Source organism: Anomaloglossus baeobatrachus, chromosome 3 (assembly GCF_048569485.1).
Source record: "Anomaloglossus baeobatrachus isolate aAnoBae1 chromosome 3, aAnoBae1.hap1, whole genome shotgun sequence".
In the NCBI taxonomy this organism is placed as follows: Eukaryota; Metazoa; Chordata; class Amphibia; order Anura; family Aromobatidae; genus Anomaloglossus; species Anomaloglossus baeobatrachus.
In genome coordinates this window covers 284326235-284345994 of record NC_134355.1, presented here as the reverse complement: position 1 = coordinate 284345994, position 19760 = coordinate 284326235, and the positions used below count along the sequence as shown (strand labels likewise).

Below are 19760 nucleotides of genomic sequence, written 5' to 3'. Positions count from 1 at the left end.
ATGCCTTTCAGAGACAGAGCAGCGCCACAGATGACTGAAGCAAGAATATGGAAAAGCCGAGTGTAGCATAACCTAGAAATGTTGTGGGGAAACATCACAAGTGTGTATGATGATTACATAAAAATGTGTGATGTTTGACCCCTATTCCTATAACTATTTTATATGCATGACATACAGTCATATGAAAAAGTTTGGGCACCCCTATTGATGTTAACCTTTTTTCTTTATAACAATTTGGGTTTTTGTAACAGCAATTTCAGTGTCATATATCTAATAACTGATGGACTGAGTAATATTTCTGGATTGAAATGAGGTTTATTGTACTAACAGAAAATGTGCAATCCGCATTTAAACTAAATTTGACCGATGCAAAAGTATGGGCACCTCAACATATATATATATATATAAATATATATATATAAATAAATATATATAAATAAATTTTATATATATATATATATATATATATATATATATATATATATATATATATATATATATATATATATATATATATATATATATATATATATATATATATATATATATATATATATATATATATATATATATATATATATAATAAATAAATATATATATATAATAATATTTTGTAGATCCTCCTTTTGCAAAAATAACAGCCTCTAGTCGCTTCCCGTAGCTTTTAATGAGTTCCTGGATGAAGGTATATTTGACCATTCCTGTTTACAAAACAATTCCAGTTCAGATAAGTTTTATGGTCGCCGAGCATGGACAGCACGCTTCAAATCATCCCACAGATATTCAATGATATTCAGGTCTGGGGACTGGGATGGCCATTCCAGAACATTGTAATTGCTCCTCTGCATGAATGCCTGAGTAGATTTGGAGCGGTGTTTTGGATCATTGTCTTGCTGAAATATCCATCCCCTGCGTAACTTCAACTTCGTCACTGATTCTTGCACATTATTGTCAAGAATCTGCTGATACTGAGTTGAATCCATCCTCTACTTTAACAAGATTCCCGGTGCCGGCATTGGCCACACAGCCGCAAAGCATGATGGAACCTCCACCAAATTTTACTGTGGGTAGCAAGTGCTTTTCTTGGAATGCCATGTTTTTTTTGCCTCCATGCATAACGCCTTTTTGTATGACCAAACAACTCAATTTTTGTTTCATTAGTCCACATGACCTTCTTCCAAAATGTAACTGGCTTGTCCAAATGTGCTTTTGTATACCTCAGGTGACTTTGTGGCGTGCTTGCAGAAATGGCTTCTTTCGCATCACTCTCCCATACAGCTTCTCCTTGTGCAACGTGCGCTGTATTGTTGACCGATGCACATCGACACCATCTGCAGCAAGATTATGCTGCAGGTCTTTGGAGGTGGTCTATGGATTGTCCTTGACTGTTCTCATCATTCTTCTTCTCTGCCTTTCTGATATTTTTCTTGGCCTGCCACTTCTGGGCTTAACAAGAACTGTACCTGTGTTCTTCCATTTCCTTACTATGTTCCTCACAGTTGAAACTGACAGTTTAAATCTCTGAGACAACTTTTTGTATCCTTCCCCTGAACAACTATGTTGAATAATCTTTGTTTTCAGATCATTTGAGAGTTGTTTTGAGGAGCCCATGATGCCACTCTTCATAGGAGATTCAAATAGGAGAACAACTTGCAAGTGGCCTGCTTAACTACCTTTTCTCATGATTGGATACACCTGCCTATGAAGTTCAAAGCTCAATGAGGTTACAAAACCAATTTAGTGCTTTAGTAAGTCAGTAAAAAGTAGTTAGGAGTGTTCAAATCAAGAAATTGATAAGGGTGCCCATACTTTTGCACCGGTCAAATTTTGTTTAAATGTGAATTGCACATTTTCTGTTAGTACAATAAACCTCATTTCAATCCAGAAATATTACTCAGTCCATCATTTATTAGATATATGAAACTGAAATAGCTGTGCAAAAACCCAAATTGTTATAAAGAAAAAGGTTAACATTAATAGGGGTGCCCAAACTTTTTCATATGACTGTATATTACATATGTAGAGCGAAACAGCAAGAGCTGAAATGCTGCCCCTGGAATAACACACAAGCATATCATTAGACTATGGTCACAGGTACCTTGTTATGTCTTCAGTCAACTGAGAGGGATCCGGAGGATAAAACTTCACATTGAACACAAATTGCCATGGTGAATCTGAAATAACAGGAGGAAAAATGTAAAGGTCATCAATGCTAAGTGTTCCATCCAGTTCAATGATATGTCAAAGAAAAAGAAAAGCACCAGAGTAATAGTATTATATATTGTACCTATCAAAGCTTTCAACACTCCACAATCTGAGCACTTCACTACGCTTAAGTCCAGACTGGCATGTTACATCCAGAAAAAAATACAGTATATCACAAAATGGAGTACATCCCTCACATTTTTGTAAATATTTTATTACATCTTTTCATGGGACAACACTGACGATATGACACTTTGGTACAATGTAAAGTAGTCAGTGTACAGCTTGTATAAGGCCCTGTGCGCACACAGAATTTTTTGCCACAGTATTTGCTGCAGAAATTTTGTTTATAAAGTTCATGCAGTCATTCCCCATCCAAAATGTTGTGCGCACACTGCGTTTTTTCCTTACACTTCACTACTTTTCCACAGACACCTGCGGTTTTGCCATTGATAATGGTTAAAAACCGCAGGGACAAAACCGTGGCAAATCCGCACCAAATCGCGGTAAAACCGCATACGGATTTTGGGTGCGTTTTTTGGGGCCACAGGTGCGGAATTCGGCCAGAGCGTATGTATTTTGCTAAAGAAACACATCTACCCAGTGCGCACAGACCCTTACAGTGTAAATTTGGTGCCCTCTAAATAACTCAACACAGCCAATAATGTCTAAAACGCGGACAACAAAAGTGAGTACAACCCGAAGTGAAAATGGCCAAATTGTGCCCAATGAGCCATTTTCCTTCCCGCATGTCAGGTGAGTCAGTGTTACAAGGTCTTAGGTGTCAATGGAGAGCAGGTGTGTTACATTTGGTATTATCACTCAAAGTCTTTCATACTGGCCACTGGAAGTTCAACAAGATACATCAATTCTCTGAGGGTCCGATAAAAAGAATTGTTGCTCAACTTAAAGATGGCCTAGGCTAGAAGCAGATTGCCAACACTCTGAAATTGAACTGCAGCACAGAGGCCAAGACCATACAGCGGTATAACAAGACAGGTTCCACTCAGAACATGCATCGCCATGGTCGACCAAAGAAGTTGAGTGCATGTGGTAAGTGTCATATCCAGAGGTTGTCTTTTCAAAATAGATGTATGAGTGTTCCCAGCATTTCTGCAGAGGTTAAAGGGGTGAGGGGGTCAGCAAGTCAGTGCTCAGACCATACGCTGCACACCGTATCAATTGGTCTGCATGGCTGTCATCCCAGAAGAAAGCCTCTTCTAAAGATGGTGCACAAGAAAGCCAGCAAACAGTTGCTGAAGACAAGCTGACTAAAGGACATCAACTACTGGAACCATGTCCTGTGATCTGATGAGACCAGGATAAACTTATTTGGTTAAGACTGTGTCAAGCACTTGTGGTAGCAACCAGGTAAGGAGGACAAATACAAGTATGTCTTGCCTACAGTCAATCATGGTGGTGGAAGTGTCATGGTTTTGGGGCGGAACGAGTGCTGTCGGCTGTGGGGAGCTACAGATCATTGAAAGAACCATGAATGCCAACATGTACTGTGACATACTGAAGCAGAGTATGATCCTCTCCCTTCATATTCCAACATGATAATGACCCCAAACACGCCTCCAAGACTACCACTGCATCACTAAAGAAACTAAGGGTAAAGGTGCTGGACAGACCAAGCATGTCTCCATACCTAAACCCTATTGAGCATCTGTGTAGCATCCTCAAACGGAAGGTGGAAGAGCGCAAGGTCTATGACATCCACCAGCTCCATGATGCCGTCATGCAGGAGTAAAAGAGGATTCCACTGGCTTCAGTGAAACTCTAGTGAACTCCATGCCCAAGACAGTTAAGGCATTATTGAAAATAATGGTGTCCACACAAAATATTGACACTTTGGGCCCAATTGGGTCATTTTATGGGGTGTACTCACTTTTGTTACCAGTGGTTTTAGACATTAGTGGCGGTGTTGAGTTTAGAGGGCATACCAAATTTACACTGTTATACAAGTTGTACATGTACTACTTAATATTGTATCAAGGTGTCATATCTTCAGTGTTGTCCCATGAAAATATAATTTAAAAATTTACAAAAATGGTTGTGATATACTGAATATCCAGCAGGTGAGATGTTTTTATAGGCCATCAGTTGAACCAGCTGACATTATTTTACAAAAAACAGACAGGATTGCTTTCTAATTCCTGATAGATTTCTGCTGGTGTCATTATTTTCAATGGCTTTTTGCACCTTTCTTTCTTCGCGCAATACTTTTCCCTCTATCATTTCTCATTGTTACAAATTACTAAAATTTATAGACATCTATGGCTTGATTTCTTTGCCTGTGTGAATTGGATGAGTTGTTACCGATATCTGGTGAGAAATTCATGTCATATCAATAGCAGCTTTAGAAATAGATTTACTTGGAAAATTGGTTTCACTTGCTGTATGGGCAAGATTTTATTTTTGGGGTGTAGTTTTTGTAGTCTTTGCTCAGGGAAAGCATGGAATGCCAATAGATCTAAAAACAATTCTAGAAAATCTCATTTGATTGCAATTAACCAAAACCATCCCAAGTCTTTTCAGTTTTGTATCAATCGGAGATCTCAGATGGTTTTTCCATCCACATCATCCATGAACTGCCATGAACCGTGAGTAACATGAGAGTCTCAACCTGAAAGGAAAGAAATGGCACATTGCCTACAACATTGTAAAGCGGAATGAAAGAGGGTCCACAGGCCAAAAATCTTGGCGAATTAAGTCCTGCACAAACGATCTGATTCTAATTAATGGTAGATCTGTTATTCTCCTGCTCTTAAGCAAAAATTAATTAAGGATAGAAAATATACTACCAATACCCTACTGCCTCAAATTTAAGAAAAAGCTAAGCAACTCAACGAGGTCGGATGGGACACTAATTGTGCATTATTTATAGATACTGAGGCCACTTGTCACTTCTGAAATTGTATGTTATGTAATGACTTAAATGTCAAGAATTTGCCCAGACAGCAAATATGATTAGCAGCATTGTTAAGTGGAAGGAAGACAGGGGCTAAATGGTACACAATCAATATGATTCATAGCGGGCGCTCCACCAGAATGAATGGTTTACCCCTGTGAGGACAATCCCACACTGTTGTGTGTCTCAGTATTCATCTCATGGCCAAGCGGAGAATTGGAATGATATAGACACATAGATGTAGATAAGTGTTACACAGTTTACTAAACAAATACTGTATATTAATTTCAAACCTAAAGATGTGATGTAAGGAACTGAATTTTCATATTTCTTTCATCACAGTAAAACTAAATTAATAATAAAAGATAATAAATGACTGACTTTCTGAAGCGGTCATCATCCTTAGGAATATCAGGATACGAGAAGTAAAATATTTCCAGTTTGGTGATCGGCATTTGGGCACTCTCAGGTGGTACTACTGCATTAATGACCACAAGCCCGCTCCTCTGCTCACACGTGTGCTACTTCTCAAGTCTTGGCACCAACTCCTCCTCTCCTTTATGGTCTCAGTCTTTTATATTTAACAACGGCACCACAGCTGTCACCTGACCCGGCCTCCTCATCAAACTCTTCACTCAAGGAAACACTATCTCCGTCCTTCAGTTCCTGCCTATCCATTCTAACCACCAAATGTAGGCATTTACTTGCAAGTACTGTGAGATAACGGAATGCTTCTTTGGCTCACCATCACATGACATCTGCATGTTTTAATATTTTTGCCACCAACATGTCAGAACTAGAGATGAGCGAACCCGAGATTCAGTGTTTGGATTTTTATTTAAAAAAAAAAAAAAAAAAGTTTGGGTGCTTTACATACGAACACCACTTGCGTGAGCATCACCATGCTTGGTGCGCAGTCCAGTGCGAGCTGCTTGCAGTGTTCGAAGGGCTCACACTGGGGGTATCAACAGCATGATCGGATGTAGTGTGCGCCAAGAAATTTGAAAGAAAAAAGAAAAAAAAAAACCCTTCTACAGGTCCCCGGAAGTGATCTGTTTATGGCTGGCTGCATGTGGGTGGAGACCTGCACAATTAATGACTTCCATTGTGGTTCAAGCCATGTTTGGGTACCAAACGTTATTAAAGTCTGGCTGACCTGTCAAACCGAATTTCTATGCGTCCGCTCATCTCTAGTCAGAACCCAAAACACCTCATGAGTTAAAAGGGGCCTGTCAGGTCCCAGTGGAGTCCATCATGTAAAGGATGAGGCACGCTAACTTAAAATGTGATTCTTCAAAGCCATCAACTATCCAAAGGCTTTAAAGGGAACCTGACAGCTGATAAAACCAGCAGATGTTGGTATTTACTTGCAAGTACTGTGAGATGTTAACAGAGTGCTTCTTCTGTTCACCAAGCCTTTACATTTCTTCTCTCAACTTGCCAGTGCTCGAGCGAGAAAAATCTTTCAAAAACCTTGATGCTCTTCGAGCGTGATACTATTGCTTCCAGCAACTGAGCACACTCATGGGTCTTTTGCACAATGCACTGCCAGATGAACCCCTCCTCTACACACCTCTTAGGTGGGACACCTGCGTTGGCACGCTCGGTTCCATGAAGCTCCTCTCAAAGGGACTGCTTAGGGAGGTTCATAACTTTTTGCAGTGTAATATTCGGCTGGATGCCTCTTCCTCCCCTTCAAGTTGGACTTCATACCACGGGTTATCGGGATGAACCCTCATCATCACTTGGTGGGGAGTCACCTCCCATCAATAATCCCACTTGATCTTAGGACACCTAGCCCATACAATCCCCCAGTTTGAGTGGCATCTCCTGCACTGGGGTAACATCTGGATGGTCCTTCTCCCCAAATTATTGCTCCACCAGTTGACTCAGTGTCTGCAGTCAATGCCGATGTTCTCGCACCGAGGTACTTGTACCGATTCCAGTGTAATCCTCTTATGGGTCAAGTTCCAGTTTGATGAACTCTCTGCCGTTCCGATGAATCAACAGCATGTATGGTGTGTACCAGGCTAGTATGGAGTCCATTGTTGTACACCCACACTAGTTTTGAGACAAATTCAGGCCACTTCATCTTCCTCCAGTGTCCTTAAAGGGAATCTCTCACCAGGTTTTTGCTACACCATCTGAGAGCAGCATAATATAGAGACAGAGACCCTGATTTCAGCGATGTGTCACTTACTGAGCTATTTGCAATAATTTTTATAAAATCAATGTGTTTTCTGCTGCAGATCTATCAGTTATACAGAACGTATGAATATGCTGGACTACCTGGCAGCAGGCCAAGTAGTCCGCTAATGATAATTACTGCTGATCAAACCAATTTTTATCAAAACGACACTAAACCGCTCAGCAAGTGAAACACCCCTGGAATCAGGATCTCATCCCATAGAGATATCATACCAGATGGCGCTTGTGCACCCGAAGTCGTCATCGTGTCGAGCAAACACCTCCTAATATTGTCTCACAGCTCTTGCACATGTCTAACTTGTAGGAGAAAAAAGTCTGTCAAATCTGTTTCTATTTATTCCAAAATGTCACTGCAGTCTCTTACTTTGCCCTTCTTTTCTTCTTCTCTTGATTTAGAGACAAGGTCCATGGGTCCCCTTTCACAGGAATCTGTTTTATAGTGTAGGACAGTGTGAGATCTTCAGGCATCACGTAAGCTCGGCCCACTTCCCTCTTAGCAATCACCTGTAGACTCGTCTCATTCAGGTTAATGCACCTGACCAGCACACGTCCCTGACGCACGGTCACCAGAGTGCCGGCAACAAATATTACTTGCACCATTTCTCCCTTCTGTGGGTTCGAACTACACCTCCACTCCTATTGGCACCTGGGCTCGGACCGGCATAGTGTGCGCTGTCTGTCCCAGTGGCAGTCAAAGAAGTTGGGGGGCACCACTACCTCCCCTAAATGTTGCAGCAGGAAGCTTTCGGATTAAACTAACCCAGGGGAGCTGTTGTAATATTTTTTTTTTACTTGGCTGATGTTGAGTCACGGGGTCCAGCCACTTCCTCGTTGACTGTCAGACAAACTGTCCCACTTATTTCAGAACATTCAACCCCAGAGTCACGATGGGTCCACCTTCGATGGGTCCTTTCAGTAGCACAATCCCCTTATTCAAAAGATTCTTCCCATAGACAGCACTCCTGCTTTGGGAATGTGCAACAGATTGACAGCCATCAGTCATATAATCGGTCCTTTTCTGGAGCAAGCAATGTCCGAGAAAAGCTGTTGAAACTCTTCTTCGAGCATGGTGGTCACCTGAGACCCTGTGTATATGAAACAGCAAATTCATCATCCATCAAGTTTGGCCCACGGCATGAGTTTCTCAGAAACTAAGTCTTCATACCCCACACTAGGAGTATGGAGCCTCACAATGTGCTCCTCAACTGTGGGGTGCGTTAGTTTAACGGCCACCCATGCTGTCGTTTTACTCGAATCAGGCAATTCCTGGACATGTGTCCTCTTACTCCACTAGTCCAACAGTCGAATCTACATTCTCTGGGTGTTCGAAGAGGCTGCTACTGCTGGTCTCTGGATGGGGGAACTGTCATTTGGTTCTCTCTTTATACTGGGGTGTGTCATTTAGCTCTGTGACATTTGCAGGGGTTCTCCTAATGCTGTGTAATTCCCCCCTAATTTCTCACATTTCCTGCCGGAATTCCCCAGCCCAGTCTAGCTCAACATTCGGCAACTCTGAAGAAGTTACTTTGGCTCCTGGCCACCACCATTATAGCTGGTGCCTCTCGCTTTCAGATGCTTCCATTCCAATCTCCAGAAAGCTCATTTTGGGATTACAACATAAACATTCCTTCAGAGCATGTCTCAATTAAGGATCTCGTAAACCAGTGTTTCCCAATGGTAGTCCTCAAGATCCAATAGTTCAGGATTTTCTTAGTATTGCACAGGTGTTGGAATCATCACCTGTGCAGGTGTTTCAATTATTACCTGTGCAATACTAAAATAAAAACCTGAAAACATGCACTGTTGATGGCTCTTGAGGACTGGAGTAGGGGAACACTGCCTTAAGCCAAAGTCTAGAGCAGAGGTTCCCAACTCCAGTCTTCAAGGCACACCAACAGTGCATGTTTTCAGGATTTCCTTAGTATTGCACAGGTGATAATTTAATCACCTGCAAAGGTGCTGAATCCAACACCCATGCAATGCTAAAGAAATCCTGAAAACATGCACTGTTGGTGTGCCATGAGGACTGGAGTTGGGAACCTCTGGTCTAGAGGTTCCAATCCAAGATCCTCTTTACCAGTCTTCTTAGTGATGTGGGCTGTTACCTCCAGCATTCATGTACTGGGCCACCAGTTCTCCTTCCCTCTGAACAAGAAGGAATAAGAGAATGCGCAAATTGCCCAAATCAGTAGTGCCACCATGCATCTCCTATAGGATTCTAATTACTTTATCTACTTTACAGCTGTCTCGTGGTTGTTGCAACAAAATCCTCTATCGGGCCTCTCCGTCTAAGGTCAGTAGGGCTATCTCCACCTGTCAGGCAGGTGTCAGTGGTTGAATACATAACATGCTTTTCAGTCATTCTACCCAGTCCCATAGCAACAAACTGTCCCTTCTAAAAATTGGTAGGTTGCTAAGCATAGCCCCTAGTGGACTCGGTCACTGACTGGGCTGCCATTTCTGCATTAGAATGTTGCATCCTGTCGACTATGCTAAATGTAAAATAAGATCAAGGAATGCAACGGTACAGTAAAGGCAACTCAGTGATGACTCACAATCTGTATTTTACAGAAATAAAGAGCAGTCATAAGGGATAATGCAGAAACAATACTGATTACTATTAAGGGGCAGACAGTAATTTACAAAGTGTAAATGTGATATTATACATAGTTATTAAACACCAATAGGTATTATCGAATGTTATCTTTATTCCGAGATCACCCCTTCCCTTTAACTGTATGATAGTGTATAACAAGAAATAATTAATATATAAATAAAAAAAATAAAAAAATCAATGCACTGAGTAACAGAGCTGCAGTACAATTCACTAAGCAACAAGTGCAATTCCAGGTTAGTAACTTTCCTCAGTTAGTTTTACACATCTCAACTAGAAGCACTGACCCCGCTCAGTCGGAACCTCTATTTTCAGCATTCATTAAATCAGCATTTAGTTTTCAGTCCTTGACCTGTGAAGTCTGGTTTTCGGTGCTTGGCCTTCAGTGCTTAACCTGCAAAGTCTGTTTCTTGGTGCTTAAGCCTTAAAGTCTGGTCTTCTCTGGGATCACATCACTCAGGTACTACTACTGCATTTATGACAACTGGCCAGCTACGCTACGCACACATCTGCTTCTTCTCAAGTCTTGGCACCAATTCCTACTCTCCTTTGTGATCTAGGCCTTTTATATTTAACAACTGTACCATAGCTGTCACCAGACAAGACGTCCCCTTCAAACTCTTCACTCAAGGAAACACGCTCTCACTTTTTCAGTCCCTGCCTGTCCAGTCCAACCAGCAGATGGCAGTATTTACTTGCAAGTACTGTAAGATGTTAACGGAGTAAATCTTCTGATCACCACCCCCTTAGATCTGCATATTTTTATATCTTTACTATCAAAATGTCAGAATTAGAGTTGAGCGGATAGTGAAAAATCCTGGTCCGTCGGCTACCCTGCGGGTTGAGAAAGAAGTCCGGATCCGATCCGGAGTTCGGCCCCATATATGTCAATGGGGAGTGGAATCCGGGGACGAGAGAGTGAGTAAGATTGAGAAAAAAAAAAAAAAAACGGATCCAGATCGTGCACCCGTTCAAACCGTGCGGATCCGGATTTTGCCGATCCGGGTCCGCTCAACACTAGTCAGAATCCAACACCTCATGAGTCAAAAGGGCCAATCAGGTCCCAGTGTTGTCCATTGTGCAAAGAATCTGGCATGCCAAGTTAAGCCTCTTTCACATGTCCGTGTCTCCGGTACGTGTTTGGTCCATTTCCTCATGTAACAGAGACACGGGCACACGTACACCAATTAAAAATCAATCAATGGGTCTGCGCTCACGTGCGTGTTCTGCCATGGACAGCGTGTACGTGTGGAGCATACGTTACGTGTGCCTGAGTGCTCCACACAGACATGTCCGTTTTCTCCGGCATCACAGGTGTCACACGGAACGCAAACGGACCACACGGAGGTGTTTCGTGTGACACGCACCGGAGAAAACACATGTGTCGGGGAAAAAAATTAACAAAACTTTACTCACCTTCTCCAGCCCTGCTGTCTCTGCCGCTGCTGTTATTTGCTTCCGACCCCCGCTCATTATGCTCATTGCATATTCACTTCACTGCAGGCTGGAAGTAGCAGCAGCGGGGAGTCGGCAGGACGGGAGACCAAAGATCAGCACCACGGACAGCGAAGCCAGGGATAGGTGAGCAGAAAGTTCACGTTCTCCGTGTGTTATCATGGATAACACACGGAGAACACGTGTACCATAAACATGGCACACAAAAGGCAAAACGCACCTTTGACATGTCCGTGAAAAACGTGCGTGATTTTCACAGACGTGTGAAAGAGGCCTTAAACTGTTAGTCTTTAAGGTCATCAACTACATCAATGCTTTGAAAGGAACCTGACAGCTGAAACATATGCCCTACCCACTGGTAGCATGTACAAGACATGGCAGCATGATTTAAAGCTGCTGGGGACCAAGCCACATTGGAGACTAGTCAGGTGGCTCCCAGTAGCTTCTTCCAGGCTGCTGCCAATGACTCACTCACAGATTTCCGCCTGCATACATGTATAACAAATAAGGAATAACGTTTGGAACTCCATTCTATGTCTGAACTGGGTGCAAAAACCTAAAAAACCATCACTATATGGAAATAAGGTATGCACACCAGTGACTATGCAAGGGGAATACATGAAATAGCAGAAACTGCTGTGTTATTCCTTATTTGTTAGTAGTTTTTCGTTTGTGAACCCACCCCACTCACACCTATTGCCAATCCATATCATACGCATAAATAGCCTGGGTCTCAGCTTCCCATACACGGTAAGTTTTTTAACTGCATGAGAGGACACACACAAGCTAGGGACCCCAACGTAGAGAAATACTTTGGCGTAGTGTTGGGGCTCTATTGCATTGATCAATTCAATAGCTAAATTTCTCTTGATTCATATATTCATGGCAGTAATGCAGGTTCCATTTTTCACATTTCATTCTTACAAATAGCTATTGAATTTTTCATGTCAGTATTCACACAGCAGTTTCTGCTATTTCATGTATTCCCCTTGCATAGTCACTGGTGTGCATACCTTATCTCCATATAGTGCATACATGTATAGACAAGAAGACTGTCAGCACTCCCAAAATGTAGTCTGATCAGGTGCAAAACGGAACATGACATATAATAACAAAAATATTTCCTTACGCAGTAAAGCATATCTATATTCTTGCATTCAAGGTTTGCATGCTTTAGCATTTCAGAGTGCAAATGTTCTTGAGAGAAACCTATGCAGCTTGATCCTGGCGGCTTCTGTTTTATGCAGAATTTCGGAGTGTAACATATGTGTCTAAAATCATGCTGCTAGTGTGATACATGCTGAACAAAATGTTCCAATTATAAAAGGTTTCCCAAATGCAGTCTTCACGGCGCCCAAACAAAGCAGGCTTCCAAAAATGTTCTTAGTATTGAATTATCATTGAGGCATCAATTTCCCCAGGTTATCTCACAGGTACAATACTAAGGAAGTTATGAAAATAGGATTTGTTGGGGCAATTAGAAATGAATTTGAGAAACTTTGCTCTAATATGTCCCAATGGATTTGAGAGGCTTCAACCCAATGTGACGTGTCAATAGACCCATTTTGGGGGTCTGTGCTGGTCTTAGCAGTCACACCCCCATAGAGTTGATACTTATCCTCTGGACTTTTAATTACAGTATATGAAAAAACATTTAAAGTCTGTTTTACTCGGTAAATTGTAGTCTCTAAAAAGGGTAGTAGTGCATGTTAGGGATTATATTCCCCCTCCCCCCCAATAAGAAGGAACACAAAATATCCTGCCAAATGATTCTGCTAATGGCCATCTCTGCTCTTTTCATGACATTACAGATCATCCAATCAGAAGAATCATTTCAGAGTCTATACAACATGAACTAAAGTGGACACAGCCAAAATTCCCAAATGATGCCATCATAGCCCCAGCTTGGGAAAAAAATTCAGTGTATGAAAAAAAACATGGAAAAGAAAGCACGGCACAGGAAAGTGCAGCCACTCCGGCACCATATGAGGAATGCACATAGGCCGCGTATGACTGATTACAGAATTTACATGAAGTTATGCGGCAGATATAGACAGCAGCTGTGACGGACGCCATATTCCAGAGGACAGCTTGTGTTTTCCAGCTAAGTATGTAATCTAGAATACATAAATCTTTATGGGAGGAATAATACTTCCACAGTGAGCTTGTGTATGCACATAGGTTTGCTGGAGATAAAACAACACACACGCAGCTCGACATTACAGATAGGAGGTCTGCTCCCATATTTCTTCCAGATGAGGGTATGTGAATCTGGCCGCATTCCACCGCTATGTCTGTGTGTGCACAAAGGGCGGGAATGAAAGAAACATGACAGAGAACAGCCAAAAAAAAATGTGGCATGAATTAAAAAATTGGGTGGAGAGACACAGTTGAGCGGCCGCAGTTTTAGAATAAGCTTTTATTTATTTTTTTTTTACTTCCCTTTCAAAGCTGCATATTTAGCATGAGCCAATCAAATGGATACAATACATATGCAATCTGGTGAGTGCAGTATGTGTTCCCACAATGACTCTCCTGCCCACTGGGCTTCTTTATTGCTCAGCGCAACATGTTCATTTCTTTTGGGAGTATGTCAATTTGTGCTTGTATTTTCCCCTTAGAATTGCATTAGCTGCAGAAAATCTGCCGGTACAAATGGATACACGCCAGTAGCACATTTCTGCAGAGGAAACGCATTAAAACCGCATGTAATCCGCATAGGACGGTATGAACAAAGCTTTGTGAAAGCCAGATACTAGAAAGTATCAAAAACAAAAGGACCTTCTTTCTACACCAAATGATCCCAGAAGAGTATTTTTATGCCCTGCAACACGAGACCCCATTCTTCCACAGTGTCGGGATGACAGAACTCAAAACTATGTAGAGGTCATCATCATCTGCAAGGCTCTCTGTACGGACCGTGGATCGGTTCCAGATCTGTGAGGAGCACAGAAGATGGAAGCCTCCGGTGCATAGCAGTAGGATCTCCGAGGTCATATAGGAATAGGACAGCTCATCACTTCAAGAATGGGCTACAAAACTTTTACCCAACATTTTACCCAACCTCTTTAGATTTTCATTAGTGAAATGGTCAAATACTCAGCGCATTTACCAACATTACCCTATACTGTTTTACTTTTTCAAAAACGCTACTTGTAGCGTTTTTGAGCTGCGTCCAAATACTGCAAATTGCTGGATCCTGACTAAACCGCATGCAAACGCATGTGAACGCTGGCATGCTGATAGACAGGATCCTGCTTGCTCTACTGAGCATGCACAGAAACCAGCCTCGCGTGCTCAGTCCCTCTCTCCCCCTCCCTCTCTCCCCACTCTTCCCCTCCTGAGAGCGGAGGACGCTCGTAACAAAGGTAAACATCGGGTAACCGCGGTCTTAGTTACCCGATGATTATCTTGGTTATGTGTGCAGGGAGCAGGCAGCCGGCTCCTAGCAGCTGCAGACGCTCGTAACCAATGTAAATATCGGGTATCCAAGCAAGTTGTTTACAGCCTCCACAGCTGTCAGATATCGGCTCCCAGTCTTTCACGTTCAGTTCCCCTCACTCCCGATCACATGACTCCAATGCCCGCACATAAACTTAAAAGTGACAGGATCCTGCAAAATAACACATGCGTTTGCATGCGTTTTTTTGCTGTAAAAGCAGGATCCACTTTTGCAGCAAAAAAACGTTCATGACGCATGTTAAAAAAAGTAGTGTGAAAGCAGCCTAACCTAATAGTTAATATTGACCCTTTCAAAGGACTAGCCACATGATTTAGGATAAGTGGCCAAACCAGAAACTCCATTTGTAGACACTTGTTTTGAGGTGTTTGTCCCTTAATCAGAGCAAAGAAGGAGAACAGATTTGGCTACATGGAAAGTGTAAGGGTAAGTTCACAAAGTGCGTTTTTGTGCGTTTTTCGGATGCGTTTTTTTTGCTCAGAAAACTGCATGAATTTGCTTCCCCAGCAAAGTCTATGAGTTTTCATTTTTGCTGTTTGCACACATCGTTTTTTTTAGCTGCATTTTTGTGGGCACCACAAAACTGCAGCATGTCAATTATTTTTGCGTTTTTCACTGCGTTTTCCACCCATTGAGTTCAATGAGATGTTCAAAAACGCAATGAAAACCGCAAATTGCAAATATAGCTGTCTTTTAGTGCAAATTCCGATGACTAAAAACGCAGCTATAAACGCAAGGGGTGGGTAGTAAAGTGAGATATACAGGAAGAGGATTCCTTCTGTCAGTAAGCACAGAAGCGTGAATCCTCCCGGTAAAGCCACCGCTGCTTCCATTTCCCGTGCGGTGCCATGTCCGCTCCCGTGCAGCGCCATGTCCGCTCCCGTGCGGGAGGTGGAAGCGGCTGCTAAATCAAAAGTGAACAGTAGAAAAATCTCATACTCACCTGTCTGCAGACTCCCGGTGCCATGTCCGCTTCCAGCTCCTCTCCCGGTACCGTCACCCCCCCTCCGGATGGGCCGGCTCCCAGGCACGTACGATAGCTGCAGGACCTGGCGGTGATCACCTGATGCGGTCAGCTGATCGTAAGTCTCGCGGTGACGCCGTATTTTACCGCCCAGCCGGCTATCAGCTGATGCCGTCAGGAGACTTCATCACTGATTACCGGTAGCTCCTGCAGTGGGACGGTAGTCAGCCCGGACCTGTGCAGTTTTTTTTTTTTTTTAAAGACTGTACAGTGAGCGAGCGCCGAGTGACTGATTCCCCGGCGCTTGCAGTCAGTTAATGACAGCTGCAGACAGGCCGGGGTGATCTCCGGAGTTCAGGTGAGAGCACGGAGATTAGCCCGAGATGTCTGCAGCTGTCATGACCTGAACCGCACGTTCCGGGGAATCAGTCACTCGGCGCTCGCTGTACAGTCTCAGCTGCACTCCAGAGCTCAGGTGAGAGCTCCGGAGTGCAGTGCAGGTACCTGAATCCAGGCCTGGCATTACTGGAGATTACTGCCTTCCAGCAAACCGATCAGATGATATTGGATCCGGATTGGACGGCGCGGGACCCTTGACCCAGAATTACTGCGGAGGGGGGTTCTTTATTTCAATAAAGATGGAGTCACTAATTGTGTTGTTTTATTTCTAATAAAAATATTTTTTTGTAATTTTTTTGTGTTTTTTTTTCATCTTTACTAGAAATTCATGGTGGCCATGTCTAATATTGGCGTGACACCACGAATTTCGGGCTTAGGGCCAGCTGATAATACACAGCTAGCCCTAACCCCATTATTACCCAGCGAGCCACCCGTCACCAGGGCAGCTGGAAGAGTTGGATACAGCACCAGAAAATGGCGCTTCTATGAAAGCGCCATTTTCTGGGGTGGCTGTGGACTGCAATTCGCAGCGGGGGTGCCCAGAAAGCTTTGGCACCCTGCATTGCGGATTCCAATCCTCAGCTGCCTAGTTGTACCTGGCTGGACTCAAAAATTGGGCGAAGCCCACGTCATTTTTTTTTTTAATTATTTCATGAAGTTCATGATATAATTAAAAAAAAAAAAAAAAAAAAAGAGAAGGGCTTCCCTATATTTTTGGTTCCCAGCCGGGTACACATAGGCAGCTGGGGGTACCTGCCTGCTGCACCCGGCTAGCACACAAAAATATGGTAGAGCTCACGTCATTTTTTGGGAGGGGGGGGCAAAGAAATCCTGCATACAGTCCTGGATGGAGGATGCTGAGCATTATAGTTCTGCAGCTGCTGTCTGCTCTCCTGCATCCACTATTGGATGGAGGATGCTGAGCCTTGTAGTTCTGCAGCTGCTGTCTGCTCTCCTGCATCCACTAGTGGATAGAGTATGCTGAGCCTAGTAGTTCTGCTCGCCCTGCCTCTCCCCTCCAGCATATAGTCCTGGATGGAGCATGCTAAGCCTTGTAGTTCTGCAGCGGTCTGCTCTCCTGCATACACTAGTGGAGAATGAAGAACATATTGAAGAAGGAAATGACATCAGACCTTTTTTCTTTTTTCAACAATCTTTAATGGCATTGTTCACTGATAAAAAAAACGCATAAAACACAGTGACCAAAAACGCAGCAAAACGCAGCAAAAAATGCACCGAAACGCGGTAGAAACTCATGCGTTTTTGCCTCTTTTTTGCCGCGGGTGCGGTTTTGCGCGTTTTTTGCCGCAAAAACGCACAAAAACGCAGCGTAAAAAAAACGCAGTGTGTGAACTTAGCCTAAGAGGTAAAGTTTCTCCTTTTGGAGAGTGTCAAGTTAGCATAGTGAGCTCACAATCTAATTGGCCTTGGAATTTAAATATACAAATATCCTTTTTAGAGGGGGGAAAAAAAAAAAAAAAAGAAGCAGACTGGTACTCTAGTACCACCTACAAACTCCTCCAGATGGTGCCATTCGGTTGGGTCTAAACTGAGGATTCCAGTGAGGCAAGACTACAATGCTACAAAATAGGACATCACTGCATATAAGCAGAAGAGACTACTAAGTCTGGAAGATGTCCCTCATGTGGAGACTGCCAAGCTAAGGATATGGAGAAGTCTGGAAGATGTCCCTCATGTGGAGACTGCCAAGCCAAGGATATGGAGAAGTCTGGAAGATGTCCCTCATGTGGAGACTGCCAAGCCAAGGATATGGAGAAGTCTGGAAGATGTCCCTCATGTGGAGACTGCCAAGACAAGGATATGGGGCATGTAATGCTACACTATGAGATTTAATATGGAAATAACCTCTTCAGAGAGGACCAAAACACTAGCATCACCTATTGGGGGAACGAATTCTAAAAGGCAATAATGACCATTTAATGAACCTTACCACATCACTTAACCCCTTCACGGCCGCGGGCAGTAAAATTACGTCCTATTTTAACGTGACTTAACGACCAGGGACGTAATTTTACTGCCTAAAGTTCATTTGATTGCCATGGCCATAGCAACGGCTTTCAAATGATGTCCCCTGCTGTTTCTTACAGCAGGGGACCTTTGCTTGACCCCAGGGGGGATGGCATCGCCACCCCCCATAGACAATCGATGTAATTGCCTGTTCAAATCTGAACCGCCAACCACATCGTTCGCACCGATTTCGGCAAAAATAATGCCTGAATTAGTGCGATACTATGAGATCCTGCTATGAGATGCTGTAGCAGCTGCAGCAGATCATAGGTGGACCTCAAACATGTCGCCCCCAGCCCCTGCAGCACTGATTGGAGCGATCGTGCTATGACGTGCAATCGCTCCAATCAGTGTGCAGTGGGCCGGTCTGATCTGCAGGTGGCCGCCCTCCCTAGGCCTGTGCTGCTCTGGGGAGCCCTCCCCCAGCATGTCTGCAGCGTGCACTGGCTGGTACTTGTGGTACCACGCCACCGCTGCTGCCGCCGCTGATGTCACCGCTTCTGCTCCTGCTCCACGTGAGTATTCCGCTCCCCTTGCAGCCCGTGGGCGCTCACGCGATGGCCCCTGCGCGCTCCCGCCATGGCCCCTGCCCGTGCCCCCCGCGATCTGCCCCCCGCACGCCCCGATCTGCCCCCCGACATCCCGATCTGCTCCCCCTGCGGTCTGCCTGCCTCCTCTGTCATCTCTATTCTGCTTCCTTCTTTGCTTCTCCAGTATCCCCCTCTGCTCTCCCGCCCCCACGTCTGCTCACCCCCTCCCCTCGACGTCCTCTTACCTGCCTTCACCGGGTCGTACGGGGTCTTCACTGGCCCGATCAGATCTGCCTCTATCGCTGGGTCTTCTGCTGATCTGTCCAACGTCCTGCCTGCGGCTCCTGTACAGCTGTCTCTCGCTTGCCTTCTGTTCCTCCTGCAGTTCTTCTGGTAAGTGATCCTCCTGCTAATCCTCTGGGTACTGTGAGTATAAAACTTTTTTTTTTTTTTTCCTGTAATCTGTCCAATTTTACACCTCATCTGTCCGTGCGTCCCGTGGTCAATTTTTGGCGTGACTTTTTTTTTCCGTATCCCAACGCGTTTTGTATCGCATCTGTCCGTGCGTCCCGCCGAGCACTGATCAGGGATGCACATAACGGATCAGCATCCCTGCTCAATTTTTGGCGTGACTTTTTTCCGTATCCGCAACGCTTTTTGTATCGCATCCATCCGTGCATCCCACCAAGCGCTGATCAGGGATGCATATAACGGATCTGCATCCCTGCTCAATTTTTGGCGTGACTTTTTTTTTCCGTATCCCCGACGCTTTTCCTATCTCATCCGAACGTGCGTCCTGCAGCGGCCGATCAGTGCACCGCGTCTGTGCGTTTGAAAAGTCAAATGGCGTTCCTTCTCTTCTGAGCCCCGCCATGCGCCTAAACAATTTATTTCCACCACATATGAGGTATCTGCGTACTCAGGAAAAATTGCACAATACATTTTAATGGTGCATTTTTTCCTGATACCGTTGTAAAAAAAAA

General features: G+C 43.8%; 1 protein-coding gene across 16 annotated transcripts in view; it reads right to left on the bottom strand.

Annotated features, from left to right (window-relative positions):
• The window catches only part of EPB41L2 (erythrocyte membrane protein band 4.1 like 2), a 204683-nt gene that overhangs the window by 70089 nt on the left and 114834 nt on the right, over positions 1 to 19760 (bottom strand). For all 16 annotated transcript variants that reach the window (XM_075339882.1, XM_075339886.1, XM_075339888.1 and 13 more), the window contains exon 6: positions 2099 to 2174. In XM_075339882.1, the coding sequence (XP_075195997.1) occupies positions 2099 to 2174 (76 nt within the window). The remainder of the gene's footprint in view (positions 1 to 2098; positions 2175 to 19760) is intronic.